At 39.4% G+C, this 24,379-nt stretch overlaps 1 protein-coding gene across 6 annotated transcripts in view; it reads left to right on the forward strand.

Moving 5' to 3' along the window:
* Positions 1-24,379, forward strand: part of CARS1 (cysteinyl-tRNA synthetase 1) — a 48,222-nt gene that overhangs the window by 19,535 nt on the left and 4,308 nt on the right. For all 6 annotated transcript variants that reach the window (XM_039533786.1, XM_039533789.1, XM_039533787.1 and 3 more), the window contains 12 exons: positions 372-460; positions 1,933-2,054; positions 3,448-3,560; positions 5,351-5,479; positions 6,153-6,282; positions 7,009-7,112; positions 8,550-8,647; positions 11,004-11,193; positions 11,668-11,736; positions 14,772-14,853; positions 23,447-23,527; positions 23,901-23,968. In XM_039533786.1, coding sequence (XP_039389720.1) covers positions 372-460; positions 1,933-2,054; positions 3,448-3,560; positions 5,351-5,479; positions 6,153-6,282; positions 7,009-7,112; positions 8,550-8,647; positions 11,004-11,193; positions 11,668-11,736; positions 14,772-14,853; positions 23,447-23,527; positions 23,901-23,968 — 1,275 coding nt within the window. The remainder of the gene's footprint in view (positions 1-371; positions 461-1,932; positions 2,055-3,447; positions 3,561-5,350; positions 5,480-6,152; positions 6,283-7,008; positions 7,113-8,549; positions 8,648-11,003; positions 11,194-11,667; positions 11,737-14,771; positions 14,854-23,446; positions 23,528-23,900; positions 23,969-24,379) is intronic.

Genomic DNA, 24,379 nt, shown 5'->3' on the forward strand with positions numbered 1-24,379 from the left:
TTGCCTATATGGAGGTTCAGATAACTGAAAGCTATTTTTCTACGTGGCAGGTAGCTTAGAAACATGGCGGAGAATAATCCCTGCACAGCCATAGATGCCACAAATTGAACAATTTTCATCTCCTGCAGCAGCCAGACCTTTAGTAACTTGGCTGATGGGATAAGAAGTAGCTCTTTCAAGTCCCAGAGTAGGAAACTAGGCATTAGAACGTCTGTGTTCCTTTGAGCAAGTCACTTAACTGCCTCAGTTTTTCCATCTTATAAAATAGGTATTACCTGTCTCACAAGGATGACACGGTTTAATTGAGATTCTGGCGTGAAAAGTGGTATGAAATGCAGTATATAGAAATGCCTATTTATCTTTATCTATAGGTGTTACCTCCTGATGTCTTAACTCGGGTCAGTGAATATGTACCGGAAATTGTGGCATTTGTTCAAAAGATTGTGGATAATGGTTATGGGTAAGTGCCATTCTGGGTTATGGGTTCTGTGCAACATTACAGAATTATCGCTGCAATTATTGTGTAACCAAGCAAAGCTCTAATACTGAAATAATAGTTCTACAATATACAGTGGAGCCATTTTACTCTGTTTCTATAAGCAATGGTACAAAAGACTGCATTCAAGCAGTGTTTCTTTGGGATAAAAATAATCAGCTTGTTCCTTCACATCCAAGAAATAATCTCAAACCTAATTTAAATATTTTTTTGTTACCGTGGTTTTCATGTTCTTTTACAAATGGAGACTTCACATCATAAAAATATAGGGTGAAGTTACAGCCCCATTTAATCAATGGTAAAACTCTGACTGTAACAGGACCAGGATTTTACCCATAGTGTTAGGCAACAATTTTCAGAAATGGAAGTGTAAAATAGGCCACTAAATCTTCATTTAGGCACTTAAGTAGAAGTGGCTTGATTTTTTTCACATGTGCAGATCTGCTTCTCCCACTGACTTCCCCAACTCTTGCTGTTGCTTAGTACCTTTTGAAAATCAAGCCACTTCTATATAGGTGCCTAAATATCCAGGCATCCTGACTTAACATTTTTTCTGTTTGTAGCTTAAGCAGGTACAGATTTAAGCAGGTATGATAGGATTTTCATCACAAAAACATCTTACCTCAGAACAGTTTAAAAAGCAATTTTTTTTTCTAGAACAGCAGGGAAAATTCATACACTATGGCTCAAACTGCCATTGGGTGTCTAATATACATGTGCTCAAAACCTGTATTTGTGCCTATGCTCAAGCCATAGGTCTGCTGGAAAATTGGCCCTGTGCTCTGATTGCTGCACACTCGTAGTGGTTTTGAAACGGAGAAGGAGGGAAAAAATTCTAAGGATGACCCATTAAAGCCAATGCAAAATAAATTGGCTAAATAGAGGAGGACAAAATTGATTGGGTCCATTAAAAGATACTATCTTACCTACCTTGTCTCTCATTTATCCAAAGAGTTCAGCATTGCTCGAAAGCTTGTCTCTGTCTGTTCCACCAACAGAAGTTGGTCCAATAAAAGGAATCTCACCCACGTTCTCTCTCAAATATCCTGGGACCAACACAGTTATAACAACACTGCAAACAACCTGGAAAATAAATGTAATTGTTACATTATTGCAGACAATCAAAAGATGGGAGGAAATGTTAACATTTATAAAGGAGAAATATCTAATAGTGTCTTTTTTTATCTTGCTAAAATATTTATTTAACAAATTAATTTTAATTGGCTTTCCTATTTAACTTGGCTTTTTATAGTTTTTACCTAAAGTTTTTACCATGCACTTTAACAACTTAAGACCAAATTCTGTCATCCTTACTCATGTTGAACATACTCCTCAAGTAGTCCTGCTGAAGATTGTATAGGGTGGATAGAGATGCTTATTGCTGAGTTTTAATTTTATATTGATAGAGCTTTTGTTAAATTCTTTTAACCTTCTAGTTATGTATCAAATGGGTCTGTCTACTTTGATACAATGAAGTTTGATGCCACTGAGAAACACTCCTATGCTAAGTTGGTTCCTGAAGCTGTAGGTGATCAGAAAGCTCTTCAGGAGGGTGAAGGTAATAAAATCAATAATCACTTAAGTTACTATCAACATGCACAACATCAGTCATTCCTATTGACGTGGTTCAGGCCCATTAGCATAATGGAAAATTTTTTTAGTCTCCACATTGCACTTCTTTTATTTTTGGAGTCACAAATGAGTAGAGTTGGGCTGGAAACCATTTTCCTGTCTTGCAAACAATTTTAAGATTTTGAAACAAATTTATGTCCCAAGTCAGGACAAGAAGTCAATCTCAAAACATATTATGAACCAAAAATCTGAAAGAAAAAAAAATCAGTTTACATCAGTCAAAACATTTCAATTTCGACCCCTTTTTATATTCTAAAAAATTATTCTAGCTTAAATTTTTAAACAAAAAGTCATTTTGAATTGGGAAACCAGAATCTTTCATTCTGTGTTGAAATAGGGTGTTTCAACAACTGAAACTTTTTTCCAACAATTTTGAGTCTAGAAATTTGTCAAAATTGACTCTTTCCTGCAAAAAGTTTTGGTTTCAACTAATCAGAATTTTTTGATGTAAAAATATTTAGTTGAACAATTCCCGATCAGCTCTACAAATTAACTGTTTTCCTGAAATCAGTGACCAGCAATGGGGTTGGATCAGCTCTTGTTACAACTTGCCTGCTTCAAATGTAAATTACTTTTATATATTGAGAACTGTCGTTAGCATTGTAAATATTCATGTTACTGTGCTGAGCTAAATGGGTGCAGCCCTCCTTTTTAATTAAAACTTGTGGTAGAAGGTAATGCCAAAATTTGCAACAAAGCACGATGCCCATGAGGAAATTAATAATTCTATTTTCAGTGCAAGGTTTTAATGGTCTTCAATAGATAGTACATGGAGTCACACATTGAATGATAAGGATAAAAAGAAATATTGAATAGCTACACATTCAGTGATTACCATCCATCCTGTGTCATCTCCTGAATGAGACAGAGATGCTATGGAAAAAATAGTATGTGATCATGTAATGAAAGAACATAATGCATATGCAAAAGGGACCTGAATTAAGATTGCACAGGCCTTTATTCTGGCATTTTCTAACTTCCGACTGCTTGAATTTGCAACCTTAACATTTTGTGTGTGTGTGTGTGTGTTGGGGGTTGTAATGCTGTGATTATGCATGCTGAGAATGAGTAGCAGTTGAATCACATATTTCAGGGCTTAAGAAGCTTCACAACTGACACTTTTGTTGGTAGTCTCAGGAGCAACGAAGGATTAATCAAAAAGCAAAGGATTACTATTGTCAATTGTAAATTTTTAATGTGGTGGTGGGGGGGGGGTTGTTTTTTGTTTTTTTGCATTGAAAGTTACAACAGAGCCAGGAGTAGGTAACGCTAATGTTTAAAGAAAGTGTAAATGTGTACAAAGTTTTCTCCATTGACAGGTGATCTCAGTATCTCAGCTGATCGTTTGAGTGAGAAACGTTCCCCGAATGATTTTGCTTTGTGGAAATCCTCCAAACCAGGAGAGCCCTCATGGGACTCCCCTTGGGGAAAGGTAAGGATCAGTATGTTCAAACCACCAGGGGCAGCTCTAGACACCAGCGCGCCAAGCAGGCGCTTGGGGCGGCCGTTTCCCGGGGGGGCGGCATTTGGCTCCGGTGGAGCTCCCGCCGGCATGCCTGCGGCAGGTCCACCGGAGCCCGGGACGAGCGGACCTGCCGCAGGCATGACTGCGGCGGGTCCTGTCTTCCCGCGGCTCCGGTTGAGCTCCCGCAGGCATGACTGCGGCAGGTCCGTTTGTCCCGGGCTCCGGTGGACCTGCCGCGGGCATGCCGGCAGGAGCTCAACCGGAGCCGCGGGAAGAGGGGACCCGCCGCGGGACCGGGGAAGGGCGGCGCAGCGCTCCGCGCTGCTTGGGGCAGCCCGATTTCTAGAGCCGCCCCTGCAAACCACACACGTAATACAGAAGCTAATCATTCTACAACTTATGAATATCCTTTGTACTAGCCTGTACAACAAATGATCCAGCCTCATCTTGCATTTAATGAAGTCTAGATTGCAATAATACTTTATTCAGTAGCGTTGCTGTGTTCATTTAATAATATCCTATACAGTGTAGTTAGCCAGTTATTAGCCACTTCTCAAATAGAAGTCTGTGTGCAGAAATTTTGTCCGTTAAATCAATATTATCAATGTACCTCTAGACATGGGGATCTGTCTACCTTGTCCACTTTCCCATTATTAACCTTCCAAAGTTTCAGTTTGGTATTCTGTGCTCAAATCAAAATGCCTGTTGGAATGAATGGGGAGAAGGTTCCACTCATTTGAAAGTAGGTTGCATAAGAATGAATGCCTCATTTTAAGGCAAGGGTTCCAAGACTTACAACCCCTTGAATAAATGCAAATTTCCCTTGTGATGTTAAGAAAGACAAAACCATTACCTCAATGCAATACTTTATTTTGAAAGTATTAGAGGGCCCAGGACTGTGTTCTGTATATTCACCTGCTCATAGATGCATTTGGCATGTATGATTTATCACAGTATGGGAGATTTTGAAGTTCAACACTATTCTTGTATCATATCAAGGATGATAATTAAAAAATTGTTTTCCCTCATACACCTCTACCCTGATATAACATGGTCATGGGGAGCCAAAAATCCCTACTGCGTTATAAGTGAAACTCTGTTATATCAGGGTAGCGGTGGCAGGGCTGCAGAAATGATTTAAAGAGCCAGGGGTTCCGGCCGCAGGGAGCCCCAGGCCCTTTAAATTGCCAGCCCAGCCGCGCTGCCGCAGTCCTGGGGTAGCGGTGGCAGGGCTCCAGCGGTGATTTAAAGGGCCCGGGGCTCCCCACAGCAGCCAGAGCGCCGGGCCCTTTAAATCGCCGGCACGCCTCGCTGCCGCAGCCCTGGGGTAGCAGCGACAGGGCTCCAGCGGTGATTTAAAGGGCCCAGGGCTCCCCACAGCAGCCCATGGCCCTTTAAATTGCCAGTGTGCCCCGCTGCCAGAGCCCTGGTGTAGCGGCGGCAGGGCTCCAGCAGTGATTTAAAGGGCCCTGGGCTCCCCGCAGCAGCCAGAGCCCTGGACCCTTTAAAGCACTGCTGGAGCCCCGCTCCTACCGTGCTATATGCGAACCCGTGTTATATCGGGTCGTGTTATAGCAGGGTAGAGGTGTACTTCTGTTTCATTTTAATTTATTTTTATTTATTAGTGGACACACCAATGAGGGAATGAAACAGACAAAGGTGTGGGTAGAAAGTAGTTTCTCCTAAAAAGGGTTTCTTTAGAAAAATAACAAAAAATATTTAATCTGTACTCAAGTTACTTGTGTATCTCTAAACAGGGCCGTCCAGGTTGGCACATTGAATGCTCTGCTATGGCTGGATCTATTCTGGGAGAGTCGATGGACATTCATGGAGGGGGATTTGATCTTCGATTCCCCCACCATGACAATGAATTGGCACAGTCTGAGGTAGGTGACATGTTCACCATCTGTCTTTAGTTTCTATTATACAAAAATTATACCAGAAAAGCCCAGAAACCCCAAACTCTTAAAGTACAGTTTCCCTTATCTGGTGACTATCAACAAAATAATGAAGTTGATCATATCCAATGTGGTGATAAATGCACAAAGGAAAAAAACTGAAAAACAGATTTTTTTTTAAATTTTTCCTCCTTTTTCTTTGGTTACTGTAATCTTGGGTATTTATAACTACAGTAGTTACAAATTGTCAGAAAAACAGTTCTCACTCTCAGGTTGGGTGCAGCAAGTCATGTGGTACATGCACAGAATCCGATGCCGCAGCTGGATCTGCACAAGTGGGAGTCTGCATCTGTTTGGAGTCCACTGAAGTCAGTGGAGCTCCAGGCAGATGCATGTGCCCATGCAGATCCAATTGTAGAATTGGGGGCATAATCTGAACAGTATTTTTGCTCTAAAAGAGTAACATTTTATGATTCCTGATCATGTTTAGGAAATGTGCCTTCACAAAATCCTTTTTGTATCATCATGGTGCTTTTGTTTTGTTACATTTTTTCCTGTTCAGAAACCGTATGCGTGTGGTGGACGTATGTTGTGGTTTGGGTTTTTTTGTTTTTGTTTTTTTTAAACAAACTTATCCTTTCTGTTTGTGGTTTTGCTGCAGGCATACTTTGAAAATGATCACTGGGTTCGATATTTTTTGCACACTGGTCATTTAACAATTGCTGGCTGTAAAATGTCTAAATCTTTAAAAAACTTCATTACTATCAAAGATGCGCTGAAGAAACATACAGGTAAAATCTTATTTGTGGAAGAAACACTTTTTATGAAGCATGTAAAATGTATTTTTAAAGAAAATTAAGCCAAGAAAAGTAGCAATTAAAAAAAAAAGCCATAAATTGAACATTATTTCTTGTACTGTATACATTTTCTGATTAAAATGGGAATTGGCAAGTTTGGGTTGTTTAGTATTTGTGGGGGGCTTTTTTGGTTTTTTTTGTAATTGAATTTGTGCTTAACAATTCTTTTTAGTTCATACTACAGTCGTTGAGGAATACTGAGCATTGGAATCAATTTCAAGCAAAATCAATTTTGTGGGTAATAGAGGATGGTTAAGGCACTAGCCTAGGACTTAGGAGACCTGGGTTCAAGTTCCTACTCCACCACGTATTTCCCATGTGATCTTGGGCAAGTCTCTTAGGTCCAGATTTTTCAAAGGCATTTAACCTCTTAAAAATGGAGATAGACACCCAGTGGATTTTAAAAAGTGCCTTTGAAAATCCCACTAAGCACTTATCTGCTTCTTTCAGCAGCTAAGTACCTTTACAAATCTGGCCCTGAGCTTCTCTGTTCCTTGGTTCTAGATGTGTAAAGTGGAGACAACAGTATTTCCATACCTCACAGCAACATTGTGAGGATAAGTACATTCAAGATGGTGCGTTGCTCAGATACTATCATTTTGAGGCCATATAAATATATTAGATAATGATTTTCCATCTGCATCTTAAAATTCCTAATAGCACGACAGTTACGGCTGGCTTTCCTGATGCACTCTTGGAAGGATACGCTGGATTATTCAAACAACACCATGGAATCAGCTATTCAGTATGAGAAATTCCTGAATGTAAGCAAGCTTTCCTCTCTTCTTCCTTATTCTTTAAAGTTTGTGCTATTCTATACCCCAATAATGTAAACCAGTCCCAAAAGGAGCTAAGTGCACTCAACTCCACTGAACTCAGTGGAAACTCAGAGCTCAGAACACTTCTAAGGACGGGGCCCATTTTTATATTACTGTAGTGAATGTGATGACCTTTTTTGTGTGTTATGGAAAATCAAAAAAAAAAAAAGTAGCACATTATCCAGTATAACTACATTAAAGTTATAAATTATTTACATTTGTTTGAGTTAAGGCTGCTTCTCTCTATCTATAATTCTTCATGCAGTAATCTGAGACCCCTCATAATTGTGTGGGCTGGAAAACAAAACCAACCAAACAGCTTCCAGAAATGCTGTCTTAGTGAAATACATTAGCTATTGCCTCTTTTTACATATATTTCTGACATATTTCCTTTTGTGCCAATAATACCTAAAGTAGTGAGAAAAATGTGAAGAGATAATTAGCTATCCAGGTGACACAAGAATCATACATGTTGTGCTGAATATATCTGGTGTCTTTTATTAAAAAAAAAAAAAAAAATAGTACCACTGCCAGTATCTGCTCCTTGTCGCTACTTACACACATCTCAGAACCTCCACACAGTTATGCACAATGGAAATGTCTTCTTGAGTCAGGCCAGTTACTGACAAAAAGACTAGTGCATGTCAGGGCTGAGGTGCATTTGCAGAGCTGTCTGGAAAAACTTGCATGGCACCTGCGCGCTGTGAGCAACTCAGATCACTCCAGTTAAGCCTGGCCTTTTCATGACTGGTAACTTGACACCCTGTTTTGTCTTTTAAAGTGTGGTGTGCAATTAGTTTTGGTCTATCAATTACTGCTAATGACAGTCAGTTTATTGTGGTGATAGTAAAAGCATTAAGCAATACACATTACTTACTGCATCAACACTAGAATGAATTGTTGCTTCAGGGAAATACACAAGTCTAAAGAAGGAAAGTCATTATGTAGTAGAATCAGAAACACAGCAAAAAGACTTTTTCTTCCAGAAAACACAATTCATATTTCCACAACCTGAAATACAGTAAGCAAAGGAGAGATTCATAACAAATGTAAGTTATCATTACCTCATTTTGTTCACAACTGACAAGATTGTTAGAGGGACTCCAAACTAAAAAGATCATAGTTTAAAGACATTAAATTGCAAATGGTTTGTTGTTAGGTCACAACCTTGACAAAAAGCAGCTTAACGCTCATAATATGATACACTTATTTTGCGTTATCCACTGTATTTTTTTTATTTTGGGAGGTATGTAGCAGCAGATCCTTGCTGAAATTGTATCTAGGCACAAGTATTAAAATGGCTAACTGAAAATTTACTTTGGTATAGTAAGCATAGGTTGTGTCTGACTTATGCTGATTTCAAACTGTATCCTTATTTTTTAGGAGTTCTTTTTAAATGTAAAGGATATCCTTCGGGCTCCTGTTGATTTGATAGGCCAGTTTCAAAAATGGGAATTTCGAGAAACAGAGCTGAGTAAAAGGTGAGTGAGCTACGTTTAATTTCTATGAGAATAGCCATTTATATGCATACTTAAGGTTCCCATTTTTCTAACTGGCATTTTCTTTTCTTGAAAACTGATTTAATAATAATACTTTATGCTCTTACTGCACCTTCCACTGAGAATCTCAAAGCACTTTACAAGCTGATGATGAATTTAACCTTGCAACAGCTTTATGAGGTATTTTTCAGCATATAATACATGGAATTAATCACATTGCTTCTATTGACATTAATGCCACTTGGGTGCCTAATTTTTGAACGCCACTTTGTATGTGTGTGCTGAAAGGGAACTTCTTTCTGTTTTGAATCTCCTCTAGGTTATATGGCTATCAGTTTCTTAAGTATACACCTATCTGAGAAGCGGCAGATCACGCTGATGTAATGTGTTTCAACTGTAGTAATAAAATAATACTTGGCACTTACAACACCTTTGAAAATGCAAAGTGCTGTGGGGAAACTGAGACAAATGGAAGTTATGTGACTTGCCCAAAATCAGAGAGCAAAGAAAAGAACTCAGAAGTTTCTGACTTTTGACCTTCCCCTCAATCCAGTAAAACAAAATAGTGATATTGACATCATGGTCTCTTTCCATTTAGATAATCCTCCTTCACATTTTAATGAAATCCCACTTTAGTGGCTGTAATTTAAACAACTTTGTGCATGATTCTTTTTAAAGTCAAAGCAACATATAGTTAACCGTGTCCTTGGGAATTACCAGAGTCATTGTGTCCCCAGTGCTGGAAAGATGGGTACCTGTTTCTCAGTAGCAGATAATGCTGCTTCTGAATTTTCAACTTTGTATAGCAGGCAGGTGGGGCAAATTGACTATTAAAGAGAAGAAAATCAAAACAGAAAATGTGGAGTAATGGATAGTGAGACAGGAAAGAACTAGACACAGGAGGGAGAAAAAGGATAGGAACAGGAAAAAGAGAAGTAGTGAGAGAAGAGAACATTTCCTTCCTCCTTTTTCTTGTCTTTCTCTACCTCCTTTTCTTTCTCCTTTCCCTTCTCTTTCGAGTAGATAATGCCTTTTGGATCTTAAGTTAAAAAAAACCTACTTCCTTAAATCTCTCTTTTGTCTGACACTGAAATGGGGGACACATACCATATGTATTACAAATCAATTCATGAAGAGTTTAAACAGTGTTTCCATGGAAATATTCATGATTAAGGCTGCATGTCTGTCACGGATTCCGAGACATACCACGACCTCCGTGACTTCTGCAGCAGCCAGTGTGGCTGACCTCAGGGACACCCAAGCAGCTGGCCCTGTGGTCAGCTGTTCAGGAGGCCCCAGGAACAGCAACACCAGCTCCTGCTGGAGCAGCCCCACAGCCAGCCGTTTCAGCTGCTGTTGGAGCAGCCCCAGGGTCAGCCGCACCAGTCGCTGCTTGGGGAGCTGACCCTGGGGACCACCTGAGCAGCGGCCCTGGGGGCAGCCAGAGCAGCTGCTGCTCGGTGGCTCCTGGACCCAGGGGCTAACCGAGCAGTGGCTGGTGCAGCTGGACCCGGGGGCTGCTGCTCCAGCTGCTGCTCAGCGGCCCCTGATTGCTGGCCCAGGAACCACCCGAGCCAGGGGCTAGTACCACTGGCCCTGCAGACTGCCTGAGCAGCAGCCAGAGGGGCTGGCCCCAGGGGCCCTGCCAGAGAAGCAATACCCCAGAGCAGCAGCGCCCCAGGGGCCCCGAGCTAAGATTTAGTCAAGGGTATTTATAGTAAAGGTCATGGACAGGTCACAGGCTGTGGATTTTTGTTTATTGCCCGTGACCTGTCCGTGACTTTTACTAAAAATACCCATAACTAAATCATAGCCTTATTCATGATACCTGCTTGGAATGGCTTCATAACATGTAGCTTCAGAACAAGTTTCCCCAAATTAGTGGCATTGCATAGGAATTTATTTAACACAACGCTCAGCTGGCACATAGTGAGAGTAAACACCACTATAATGAAGCAGTGAAAAAGGGAAGAGACTGAACAAGTGAATTGTACTGCTTCTGCAAAACATACAGAAAAGTGAGCTCTGACGTTATGCTAGGTCTTATTTGTCCTGTCAGCTATTACTTGTCAGATAACTCACCCTCCCTGAGACTTTGGCAGCAGTATAGAAGCAATATTTTATTATGCAGGTAAAATATTTTAACAAAATCACCTATATAGTGGACGCCAACACCTGTCTCTTAATCATCTGTTTTTCCTTCTTCAGATATCAACTCCGACCAAAGAAAGGGAAATCCTTCCCCACCTTTGCCCCTCTTATGGGAGCACAGGAATTTTGACATAAATGTTATAATGACAGTATAAATTGTAAACTTGTCTGCTTTTCTCTGATTTAGTTTTTACGACAAGAAGGCAGCCATTCATGAAGCACTGTGTGACAACATTGACACTCGCACTGTCTTGGAAGAAATGCGATCTTTAGTCAGCCAGAGCAATTCCTATATTGCTGCTAAAAAAACTGCCAGGCAAATGCCAAATAGACTGCTGCTAGAAAGTATTAGTTCTTATCTCACTCAGATGTTAAAGGTAAGTGATAGTGAGATTTTACATTAAATTAAAAAATAGTTGCCATCACACTATGCAGCTGCTACAGCAATATTTTCCAAACATGTATGGATCAGTACAGTCAATCTGGAGATCTTGCAGGATTCTTAAGAGCCAGTTGCTTAAAAACAAAATCATAACATTTGATGTATTGGCGGGGGGAACTACAGTTCTTTATCATTTTGTTTTACATTCATTTGCATTTGGTGAATGGCAGAAAAACCAGTACATGGAAAATTGGATAGTTGACAGTGAAGTTGTGCAATCAACATCACTAAGGCAACATTTGACTGTCAACTATTTAAGATGCTTTAAGAATAAAGAGCACTCTCCTCATAGGATGCCGGAATATGGACCAGATGAGCCTTGTGGCCTCTTCAAACATCAGTATGTCTGATTTCAGTTAGCCTACTTCTATTGAATGAATGTGTCTTTAATTTCCTTTTCCTTCACTAGATCTTTGGTGCCATAGAAAATGATGAAGCTCTTGGATTCCCTGTTGGAGGAAATGGCCAAAACATAAATGTAAGTGGAGAACAGAGTACATTCTACTAACTTATTCTGACTACATATAGTACTTGCTAAAGTATGTCTCATTACAAGTACTACATGTATAAATATTTTTATAAATAAAAAACACAAAATTACACTGATTAGGCTCATTGACGTGCACCAGAAACTAGGAGGGAGGCAGTTGGATTTTGATTTCAGTCTCACTTTCTGATCCCTTTGTAACGCATAATGGTTAGTTAATGGATAGTTAAAGGAGCAACATTTATCTGGCTTCTATAGGCAGCCTTGTTCTGTTCATCTAGCAGTACTATTGCAGTGAGGTATTTCTGCTGAGAGCAATTAGGACATACCTTCTGGGGGATGCTGATGAAGTTCTGTCATGTAGGAGCAATCTTTGGGGGCAATAGGGAAGTAACACTCCGGAGTGAGGGGAGGCCAGTGATTGTGGTCTTTGCACTGAAGCAAACTCTAACCTGAAAAATGGCACTATATCTTTCAAGTGTTTTTCCTTTAGCTTGACATCTGATGCCAGTATTTCGAAACATGGTCACATGAGACCATTCAGATTTAAGTGAAATACATTTAGAAAGGTATTTTCTGTTTCCCCCAAAGAATAGCAATGAAAACATTAGCAGAATAGTCTTGCTTTGTATAAAATAACAAAACAAAACTACGCCGCCCATTATAGCTCACCAAGAAAAAAAACTTCCTTTGTTGGAGTTGAGGCAGATGAATGATGAATACCCAGACTGTGTCTCTGTCTAGCTAGGTATTTATATGATCCCCATTGCTGTAGTATTGAGTGCTATAGCAGTGGTCTAAATAAATATTTACTAGGAGTTCTGAACCTTTTTCTCTTTTTTCCAAGACTTTATGGGAGAGAGGGCTGTGTGAAGAAAATGGTACTGTTCCATGTTAGAAATCATGAATATTGGTTTTCTGATTTAGTTCAGAATTAGCAAACACCATTATCTCAAATTCCAGCAGAAAAGCCAGGACCTTGTTAGTAATCTTTCATAAGTGAGATTAAAAACTTATTTTTTTAAACAGTCCTCACAGTGCTAAAAGCAAATGTGCCTTGTAGAAGGACTGGCATTAGTGCAGAACAACAAACAAAGCCTTCTGCTGTTAAATACTGCCAAGGTTAGTAGTCATTGAAATAGGTTGATCTTGGAAGGATTTTAACATCTGTTTGTAAAATCCATGTAATTCTTTATATCTCGTCTTTTGTAAATCAAACACTCTGTCAATTTTAAATATGAAAAATGAATGTCATCAGCCAAGCACACATGAACAAGCCTATAGTCTGTTTTTTAATGAAATAGACTTTCATTTCCAGCATCCATTATATTACTAATGATTTGATTTTGACAGTGTCCGCCTTAAATTTGCTACTTTCCTTGAATCTTTTGGCAGCCTTCCTTCAAGGGTGTTTTTGTTCTTCTTAGCAAAGTTATCCAGCTGAATGTCCAATTACTTCATTTGGGACCTGATCCATAGCCTGTTGAAGTCACTGAGAGTCTTTCCATTGATTTCAGTGGGCTTTTGTTCAAGCCCACATTCTTCTCCTCCATGACTGAGCATGAGGGGATGAGTAAAAACTGAAACAGGCACTCTCTCAACAAAGTCGTAATCTTTGTTTGAAAACTTTAAAAATTATGACTAGTATATATCCAATGCTAACCCATTCCAGTTCAGTAATTCATTCAAAATCCATCCTTGCCACTTTGCAATCTGAAAAACCCAGATTCTAGAAGACTTAGGTTTTCAAGTGAATTTAGTGATTTTGACAGGTTCGCTACTCTGGAAACCAAACTCCTCCGTCAGTATCCACAGAAGAGAATAGCGCAAAAGTAGTGGCAGTGTATGGTTCCCCATACCACCCTGCTTGTGTGCCTTAAGCTAGCTTCAGTGAGGAAAAGATAGTGGGAACAGGAGTGTTGTTCATTCTCCATGGCTTGCACCATTCATGGTCTTTCTGCTGAGACTGCCAGCAATTGTGATAGTGGTTTTTGTAGTGTGGATTCTTGTTCATGAGGATCTGGACTGAGCCCATCAACTCATTTCACGTAGGCATTTCCACCTTTTAACTGGGTAGGAGCCCTAACACAAAGATGTTGAGACTCCCCCAAGACCTTTTCCACTCATTTCCAAGAACTCCATTCATCTCCAGTCTCATCACTTAGGTTCATTTATTTGGCATACAGCAAAGCTACACTGAGTTGATCAGACTTAAGTGTAGGGACTGAATATAGAGTGCACCAAACATCCAAAGTTAAACAGCAAACCTCTTCCTTTATATACAGGACTACAAAAGGTTTAACAGATGGGAGAAACATTTGAATGGAAGACATATCGTGGAAAATAAATGTGCTCACATTTTTGTCTCTTTTTTTTCCTACCCTTTAAGAAATGAAACATTCAGGATAATTCTCTTAAACTTTTGGATTCTGCACTTGGGATTTCTAGAGAACTGCCCAGGTGCAGTGCTGTTGTGCGAACAGCAACAGTTCTTGTTCCCCAGATAGAGCACTGGTCTTCACTAGCCTTGCAAGCAGGAGTCTTCCTGTGTTTGGTGGGTTTTTTTTGTTTTTTTTGCAAGTGGTATTATCTGAGTTTATTTAATATTACTTTCTTGCCATAGCAGAGCCTAATGATGCAAGTGATCTCTCTTTCTTGGAGACACTCAAAGAAAATAAATACTGTATGTATAACCTAAGGTCTGAGAGAAACTTCAGCTCAAGTGCATAATAAACATTGTGTGTGTCTCTTACAAGAATGATACAGAATGTTAAACATGAAGTGCAGTTCCTCAGCTGATTTTAAATAGTCATAGCTCTGTTGAAGTCAATGGTGGTAGCTATGTCAGTTTTCACCAGTTGAGGATCTTCCCTGAAGAGTTAGCTTCTACTTTATATTATATCCCTTTTAGCTACAGGGAAGAACAGGGCAGAGTTTGGCCCCATAAGTGCATACATATGAAACAGTTAAGGAAAATGGCTTGAATTTAAATTATTAACTAATTATAGAAATATTTTGTTCTACAGCTTGAGTCTACAGTGATGCCATACCTACAAGTGTTGTCTGATTTCAGAGAAGGAGTGCGACAAATTGCCAGAGAAAAGAGAGGTAAGGGTTAACTTTTCTAACATTATTGTAACTGATTTCAATGGGGGGGGGGGAAGAAAAAATTAAATGTCATTTTTTGATTATCTGATTTACATAAATAGCGTCTCTGCTTTGAGAATAAAAATGGCATATTTGTCTATACATATACACACTTATCTATATACAAAAGTAAACCAGAGTTAGTTTGAATCTTTAAATCTTTGCCAGGTGTCCTTTTAATTTATGATTATCTTTTTCTGATGCTTTTCGATATGTTCATGTTAACCTGTTGTTAAAGTATTCAGAATTTCATATCATTGGGAGAGGGAACATGAGGAGTGTGAATGTTCTGTTTCCTGTAGTGCCCACAGTGTGCTAGTTGATTGCAAACATAAAAGAAGATGTAGTCCCTGTCCTGAAGGGCTTACGCGCTCTAAAAAGTGTAAATTGTAATTATTTCTTTTATTGGAACCCTCAACCAGTTTGAGTACAAACAGGCTGAGTTGTTTGTTTGTGGTTTGATAGCATAGTCTGATCACAAATCCCCAGATAGCATTTTGTGATCTCTCTGGAGTATTGATAGGGAGTTTGCTGAAGGTTGTTGTGGACTTTTTTCTTCTCCTTGGAAGCTTTGATGCTGCTTTGCGTATTTGCAGCAGAGCTGTGTTGTGTTACAAATGCTGTTCTATTAATTTCTCTATGCTTTCGCTTGTTGATGAGCTCCTAATGGATTCCTTGTTGTTCTGCTTACTATTCCCCATGGGTTTTTATGCATCTTCAACATATATTTAATACTGATTTTCTTGAAACTAATTTCATGACTGAGAGAGAGAGTCTTGAAGGCAAAATAGGAACTATTGATTAAGTTTTTTTAATAAAATGGCTTGGATTGAGTAGATTGATAATAGTTAGCAAGGAATTCTAATTCTGTTCCCATACTGAAAAGTATTAGCCAGAACAAACAGAATAAATATCTTACAAACACAAAAATGCTTCCATTGATGTGATCATTCAGATATAATCAACAAACTTATGTTGGCCTAGTTGATCTTAAAAATAGTCTTACTGGTTTCAAGTTTTATATATTTACTTTAATTTTGATTATTTTTTTTGAAGTTTGTTCTTCAGTTCACAAGATGAGTTTGAGTGCCTTTTACTATTGAAAACATACATAAAATTTATTTTTTCTTTATGCAAAAAAACCTCACGAGTTGAGGTCAACTGATTCACACTCTAATAGTTGTGAGGTTTGAATATCTAGGGCAGGGGCGGGCAAACGTTTTGGCCTGGGGGCCACATCGGGTTTCCGAAATTGTATGGAGGGCCAGTTAGGGGAGTCTGTGCCTCCCCAAACAGCCAGGCGTGGCCCTGCCCCCTATGTGACCCCACACACACTTCTTGCCCCCTGACAGCCCCCCCGAGACCCCCGCCCCATCCAACCACCCCTTCTCCCTGTCACCTGACCGCCCCTGGAACACCTGCCCCTGACTGCCCCCTGGCACTCCATCCATCCCCTCCTCTCCTTCCTGACTGCCCCGACCCCATCCACACCCCCGCTCCCTGACCACCACCCTGAACTCCCCTGCCCTCTATCCAACCCGCCCTGCTCCCTGCCCCCTTACCCCGCTGCCTGGAGCACCAGCGGCTGGCAGTGCTACAGCCACGCCTCCCAGAGCACCAGGACAGGTAGCCGCGCTGCCCGGCTGGAGCCAGCCATGCCACCACGCAGCACAGAGCACCAGGTCAGGCCAGCTCTGCAGCTGCACTGCCTGGCAAGAGCTAGCAGCCCCGCCACCCAGAACATTGCGCCGGCGGCGGGGCGAACTGAAGCTGCAGGGGAGGGAGAACAGTGGGGGAGGGGCTGGGGACTAACAGGGCTGGGGACTAGCCTCCCTGGCCAGGAGCTCAGGGGCCAGGCAAGACAGTCCTGCGGGCCGTAGTTTGCCCCCCTCTGCTCAAGGGGCTGCTGGTAGTATATTTTCAGGAGAAGAAACCCAGTTCTGGAACTCATTTACCTTGTTGATCCAACAGAACTCAGATTTATTAATCTTACAGGGCTTCTGCCTGAAATAGGTCTTTTAAAATGGTTTCGATTAGTGGTTGGGAGTGTTGCCTCTGAGTTTATACTTTTTTTTTTTTAATTGAGGTTGTAAATTAAGGGAATGTCTTCTTTTTTTTATAGCCAATTGCTGGCAGGATAATGTTAATATGAATAATTGTGTTCTAATTTTGAAAATGCACCCAGAGGCTTACGTTAATAGGTATGAGTCTTTTATAAAACTAACTATAAAAATAAATGTAACTTTTTTGCCAGTAAGGCAAGCCACAAAGCATTCCACAACCCAAGCACCTGTAATCTGGGAATCTTGTCAGAGGACCAGAGGGAGCTATAACAAAGTGTGTATTCAAACATTATTGAATAAACTCTGTCTTCAACCAGAATGGCCTAATTGTAGGACATTCAAACATCATGTGAAAAGAAGTCTTTATCCATTTCACAAGACTGGCAGACATCTGAATCTGAAACCTGCATTATTCGTTCTTAGTGGAATCTTGATTAACCTCTGAATGTTTCTATTGATGATGATAAATGGGGAAAGAAAAATACCGATGGTGTTGTCTGCTAGTGTACAGTGGGCAGAAATTACTCTAAATAAAATGATTTTCATAATTTCCAGGAAACGTGGTGGGTTTTTAACTCATCCCATTGTGTCAAGTAACTTCACATCATGTGCCTTTAGGTTTTGTTTCAGTACTTGGGCAACTGCAAAGTTCCTGTATCTCTCCCTCTTAAAGCATACACATTATAGCAGATTTGCAGATCTGTGTCACAGGGGTTCTTAATGCTGAAGAATGCTTGACTTTTTGCTTGTCCTCTATATTTTTAACTTCATTCTTATTTCTTGGATCCCCGCTAAGTCTATTACCTTACTGTAAAGTCTTCCATTACTGAAATCTTGGTATTAGGGAATCTGTTGCAGTGTATTACTAGATAGTGGCGGTCTCCCTTTTCTACAGCCAGAACAGAGTTGGGAGAACCTACTCCATTTTCCTAATATATCAGATAGATAGACTAAAAGTAGAACTACGCCTCCATCCTTTTTACTGTACATCCTCTATCTTCACTATTGGCTATAATGTATATTGCTCATTTAATCTTTCAGGGTGACTTATGAATTAACCCTCTTCTCTTCCCCCCTCTTCTCTCCCCCACCCCCCAAAAAAACCCCAAACAAACAAACAAAAAACTTATTTTACTAGTTCCTGCCCCCAGTTCTGTTTGGCTTTTGAAACCCATTACCTTGAAGTTCACAGCAGATGTGACGAATGGGCTAGGAGCATCCTAATCAACAATGTGCACCTGGGCAGTGTTACTGAGACAGGGCCAAATCTGGTTTTCCTATCCATTCCCTTCTGTGGACAACATCAATCTTTGGTGACAGTGACAATTTACAGTTGGTGCGACTGAGATCCATAAACAAGTTCCCCACTGTCAGTTAAAGCCTCTTGCTGGGGTGGTGCTAAAATAGAGAATTGGCACAGTTCAGCCGTAAGGTAGTGCCTGGAGCCACTGTGCTGACACTTCTAGAGGCACCAGTTGATAACCTCCTCTTATAAATTATGAATTTCTCATGTATAAATTCCTCATTCTCCTCTACCCTGAAGGATTTCTTCTGCTTCTTATATTTAATTATTCATAGGTTCAGGCCGGTAAATATTTATAACTCAAGCAGACATTGTTTTTCTTTATCCTGGGTAGGTGGGCACAGCTGACCAAATTCATCTTTGGTGTAAGTCTAACAAAGTCAATGAGTGAGACCAGAGATGAGTTTAGCCCATTATCTGTTAATACTGAAAGGTGATGATGATATCTCGTGCACGGAATTAATATGATAGATCTACTGACTGTATAATAAAAACAAACAATTCACTGGAGATAGACTGCAGACTAATGCAAACAGTTCTTTTTAAAATGGAACATTTTCATATGCATACAAAGGCCAGGGTTGATTCCAGCTCCTCAAGCAAAGAACAGATGAGACACAGGTTCATAACACCAAGCAAAGGCAAAGACTCTGATTTTAGTAGTTTAGACAGTGAGGGGGTGTGCATCTGCACCTATATGTGTCAGTGAATAATTGAAGAAAATAGACCCTCTAAAATAATAGCTTACATTATCCCAATTAGATACTTTGATTCCCTTATCTAAGCCTCATAATGGATGCTGAAGACTTTCCCTGATACACTTCTACCTCGATACAACGCTGTCCTCGGGAGCTAAAAAATCTTACTGCGTTATAGGTGAAACCGCATTATATCGAACTTGTTTTGATCCACTGGAGTGCACAGCCCTGCCCCCCCAGAGCACTACTTTACCACATTATATCCGAATTTGTGTTATATCAGGTCATGTTATATTGAGGTAGAGGTGTATGTGCAAGGTATTGAGAATTATCATCAAATGTTAGTGTTTCTTATACAATATAGCCACTAAGAACTACTTGGAAGTGTTGTTCAGTATATTGAACCTACTGAAACATGGGTGCAAGAACAATTTACTGGGGGTGGAGAAGAACCTACTTATTAAAAACTCAAGATATAAGTTGATCCAAGTAATCTTGTCACCATCAGCCTCCTCTAGGAAAAAATGCTTACTATGAATCAAACAAGGATACTAAATTTGGATTGCCAGCAACATAAATACATCCAGAAGCTCTAATTTCTGTACTTGCTCTTGGTGTTGTGTGAACCACTTCTGTTGCTTCTCAAGTAACCAATGTATTTCCCTCTTTTCATCACTTTCTTTTATCTCTGAGTAAATACATGTAGGTTTTTTCCTCTCTTTACTTATGTCTTTGATCGGTACCTATTTTTGTATGAGTGATAAATCTGAGACCCTGATCACTTGTGGCCATTAACATCCAATGGCACTTCTGCAAGAAAACAGATGTTAGCCATGCTGTCCTAGTCAATTTCCAATTCAGCTAAATCACATTCTCCTAAAATCAATCAGTGCTTTTGCAAGTGGCTGACTTGGAGAAGGCTAGAGTGAAATGGATAATGAACAGAAAAGCACTTTGGGAAAGATTTTCCATAGAAGTGGCCAATGCCTTTATTTAGCACAGCTTTGAAAATGTGTGATATTAGAAGGATACAGGAAAATAGCTTCTCCACTGTCCTGTTGTGTGTAGGTGGGATAGATGTTATTCAGTAGGGCAGTGGTTCCTGATTTCGCCTGTTAGAAATCCTCAGGCAACAGGTAGATGGACTGGCACTTCCCTACATACCCTCATGCCATGCCTTGGCAGAGTTCACTGGATTTAAGGCCAGAAAGGACCATTCTGATCATTTAGTCTGACCTTCTGCATAACACAGGATAGGATTCCACCAAGTAGTTTCTGCATCAAGCCCATACCATTGTTTATCTTTTAAAAAGATAGCCAGTCTTGATTTAAAGACTTCAAATGATGGAGAATCTGTCCAATCTCTAGATACATTGTTCTAATGGTTAATTACCCTCACTGTTAAAAAATGTGCACCCTATTTCTACTCTGAATTTGTCTAGCTTCAGCTTCCTTGCTGTATCCTTTCTAATTTCTGTCTACTTTCTCTTTTCATCATCTCTCTCTGTTCCACTCATCCCCTCCTTTCTTGTGATGTCCTTTTCTTTACTTCTTACAATTTTATTCACTTCTACTTTTTTCCTTGGGGAAGCTTTTAGTGTGTATTTTCCCTGCCAACTCATTCTGCCACTCACCAGCAAGCTACAAACTAATTGGGGCAGGAGACATCTTTTGATAGCTTTGTGTTGCTGGGACACCTGCTTTTGCAGCAGAGCTATGTTATAAGAGCAGAGACAAGCACAACGCTTAGTGTGACAGACCGCTTCCTATATCTGTAGTACTGTACACAACCTACTCCTGTGGCTATTTTTATTAGGGGACCACATATCACAAGAGCAGGGAGGTTTCAAGTATTTTCCTAGAGCGTTAATCACAGCAGTAAACTCACAAAGAGCTGTCAAGTGGCTCCAGGCAGGGTGCAGCTTTTCCAGCTGCCTTGAACCCTTACTTGTCCACTCCACTCTGCCCCGCACCATCATAGACTAGGTTAAGAAATGCCATCCAGGTTAGGAAATGCTGCTTTAGGGAACATTGCTGTGAGAAATTCTGAAACTGCAATTCAGTATAGGAAATAGAGCTACCAAGAAATGCTACTGTGAAATAAGGCCACGTTTTCATTCATTTAGCAATCAGCCTGAAAGAGAGAGTAGACAGGAAGCAGTGGTAATGACAAAAGGCGCTTAATATCTAGAGATTTTTAATATACAAAAAGCTAAAATAAAGTTCTGTGAAGTCGCATTTGTTCTTGTCAGTTCTGGTTTCTTTCAGTAGTGATTGCACTTTCCTGTTTTGTGAGCCAAAACTAAAACTCGGGCAATCCTGCCAGAAAAAAACATGCTTTTAATCTAACCTCCAAAATGTTGTGTTAGGAACTAAATGTCTATAAATATTTGCTAAAGTCTTATCTGAATTAGTGAATCAATATTAAACATTAAGCTGCCTGTCTTTGAAATTTCTTTCCCCCTCCATTGCTAGATTCTTCAGCAGGGTTTCTTTAGAGGATTTGACTAAGCACTTGGAAGTAGACATTAGGGGAGCCTTCATATATGTTTCATTAGGTGGGGCTGGAGATTCAAAATATATTTGAACAAAAATGTTATTTCAGGCTCCAACAATTAAGATTTCTTTATTAAAAATCTTTTAAATTCAAACTAAAGCATGTTAAATTATTTCCCCTGACTGACATGATCAACTGATAATGGCTACGTAGGTGATCTGCTTCAAGTCTTTACAACGTATATTACAGACACTCCCCAACTTATGCAAGTGTTTCGTTCCGGAACGCCTTGCGTAAGTCGAATTTTGCGTTAAGTCAAGGACGTATACCTGACAATTATGCACCAAAAAAAAACAAACCCAAACCCCACTTACGGAACTTTTTCCATAAATGCGGGTTTGCATAAGTCAGGTTTGCGTAACCCGAGGCGCGTCTGTACTGTTAACCCATCCTTCCTTCCCCACCTGTTATATTTGTTTCATCCATCTGTTATGTCATGTCATTAGGGTATAATGTAAACTGTTTGGGGTTGGGGCTGTCGTTGTATTGCATGTAAGCTGCACCTAGTAAAACAGGGCCCCGATCCTTGACTGGGGCTTTGCAGCACTACAAATAATAATGGTATCAGACATTTAGGCAAAACATAGCCTCAGTTTCACCCCTGTGTAGTTGAGTTAGCCCTCTGTGAAAGAGACTTACAGTCATGACGTCCAATTGTTTTACATAACTTGCAGTGATTTTTTTTAAATTATACTTATTGACATTCTAGAAGATAATTAGATGTAACTGGCAAAAAAATAGTGATTATAGCTTTTTGTGTATAAAGTATTCAAATTATAGCTCCACTTTCACAAAATTGTTTAAATGGTTAATCAAGTGAAGGAAGAAATGGTTTTGATAATTTTGATGAGAAAGGAAATGAGGGGACATGATTAAACTATATGCTGTACTGAAAGGTACAGAGGAAGTCTCTTGATTTCTGAACTCAAGAGTAAGGAGACACTCAATGCAATTATAAGGTGGCAAATTCAAAACTAATAAAAGGATTATATTTTTTACACAATGAATAAATAGACTGTAGAACTCACCGCCACAAGAAGTCGTTGAGGCCAACAGTTTAGCAAGATTTAAAAAGAGACTGGGCAATTTATATGGATATCAAGAAGATCTAAAGTCATTATATCAACAACATTTTGGAAAGGATATTGAACTTCATGCTTCTGAGCTTAAGTCAGTCTAACTATTAGAGACCTGGATGAGACCTAATGTGAGGGGGCAGATTTTCCCATGAGTGCCTACTGTGAGGTTCTTCCACATTTCTCTGAAACATCTGGTTTTGGCCACTGTCTGATACAGTATACTGGACTAGATGGACCTCACATCTCTACTATAGCAATTCCTATGTTCCTTTTTACAGGAACAAGTCGGACACCAAAAGTGCTATTTTTCATCCTTGTATGGAATGTTGAAGTCATTAGTAGCATGCTAAAGTAATTTTAAGAGATAAATTCACAAGGTACAAGAGGCTAAATTCACAAAATACTGTGTCTCTTTTTCTTAAAACGCTGAGATGAGGAATTGTATTCAGGGCTAGAAATAATGCATTGTAATGCCACGTGATTAGAGGTCTGTTTAACAGCAACTGTGAGACTCCTGGGCCTCTAAGCAGTTACATCACAGAGCTTGAGATATCTTGTTTTTTTGGCATACTAGCAGCATCTTGGGAGGGGGTGACAAATTCCAGGTCTATCTAGAAGAAACATGCTTCTCTGTCACACTGGGTCAAGAGATTACAAGTTGTTTCTTTCTCTGGCTCAGTATAACCTTACTTACATCTATCACTTAAAAAAAAAAAAGAAAAGGAAAGGAAAAAAGAAACTGGTCTAACTGTAGTAATTTTTTATTTGCATTATATAACTACATAGCAGTGTGGAAGAGAAGTAAATTTTCATTTTAAATTTGTCAGAACTTTTAATTTTTCTGTGCATTGTAGTAACTGAAGTACTGCAGTTGAGTGATGCTCTTCGAGATGACATTCTTCCTGAGCTTGGGGTTCGATTTGAAGATCATGAAGGTAACAAACTGTCTGTCTGTATTGTAAATTGTAGCTGTTGCTAAAATTTGGTGAATTCTTTTCTTAAGATATTGAAAAATGTCAATATGATCAAGAATGATCAGAAATCCTTGTCAGACTTACTGAATGCACAGAGGTTTAACAGATTTAGTTTTTAAACTTTTAAAAGCATTCAGATAAAATGTATATTTGCATCTCCTTGTATGGTGCTTAGCTCCTCAGTCATTTTTAAATGGTCATTTGGTGGTATTTGCATTTAACTTAGTAATACAATTTGAAGAGACTATTGCAGGATGTGTTTCGAGAATCGTTTGTGATATCAGATATGTATGTGTTGGAACTGCTATGTGTTTATTTTGCTTTGTTTCTCCAGGACTCCCAACTGTGGTCAAATTGGTAGATAGGGAGACCTTACTAAAAGAAAGAGAAGAAAAGAAAAAGGTTTTAAATTCTTTTATGTTAAACTAGTTTGTGTATTATAATATTTTGCACATGTAAAGTAAAACACATGTACTTACTGACATTACATATTTCCTTGCTGATTTGTAAAAAAATGACAATTTTAATACAAACAACATGGAAAATAACACACCCAAACTGATAGCAAAACTCAAGTGGCACTTGAGAAAAGGAATTTGAGATAATTGCTTGAAAGTATGCTTTGGAGGATTTAAATACCTTTTAAAGTTTCAAAAGCCTTTATACAGTTATGATGTGCTGAATATGACCTATTGATGCTTTTGTCTCCTTGGTAGAATAATTCCTATAAGTAAATTATTCTGATATATTTGTCAATATAAAGCAAAGGTAAATATTTTCATATAGTTAGCAGTACTGATTTGACATCTGCTG

This window comes from Mauremys reevesii, linkage group 4 (genome assembly GCF_016161935.1).
Source record: "Mauremys reevesii isolate NIE-2019 linkage group 4, ASM1616193v1, whole genome shotgun sequence".
Taxonomy (NCBI): domain Eukaryota; kingdom Metazoa; phylum Chordata; order Testudines; family Geoemydidae; genus Mauremys; species Mauremys reevesii.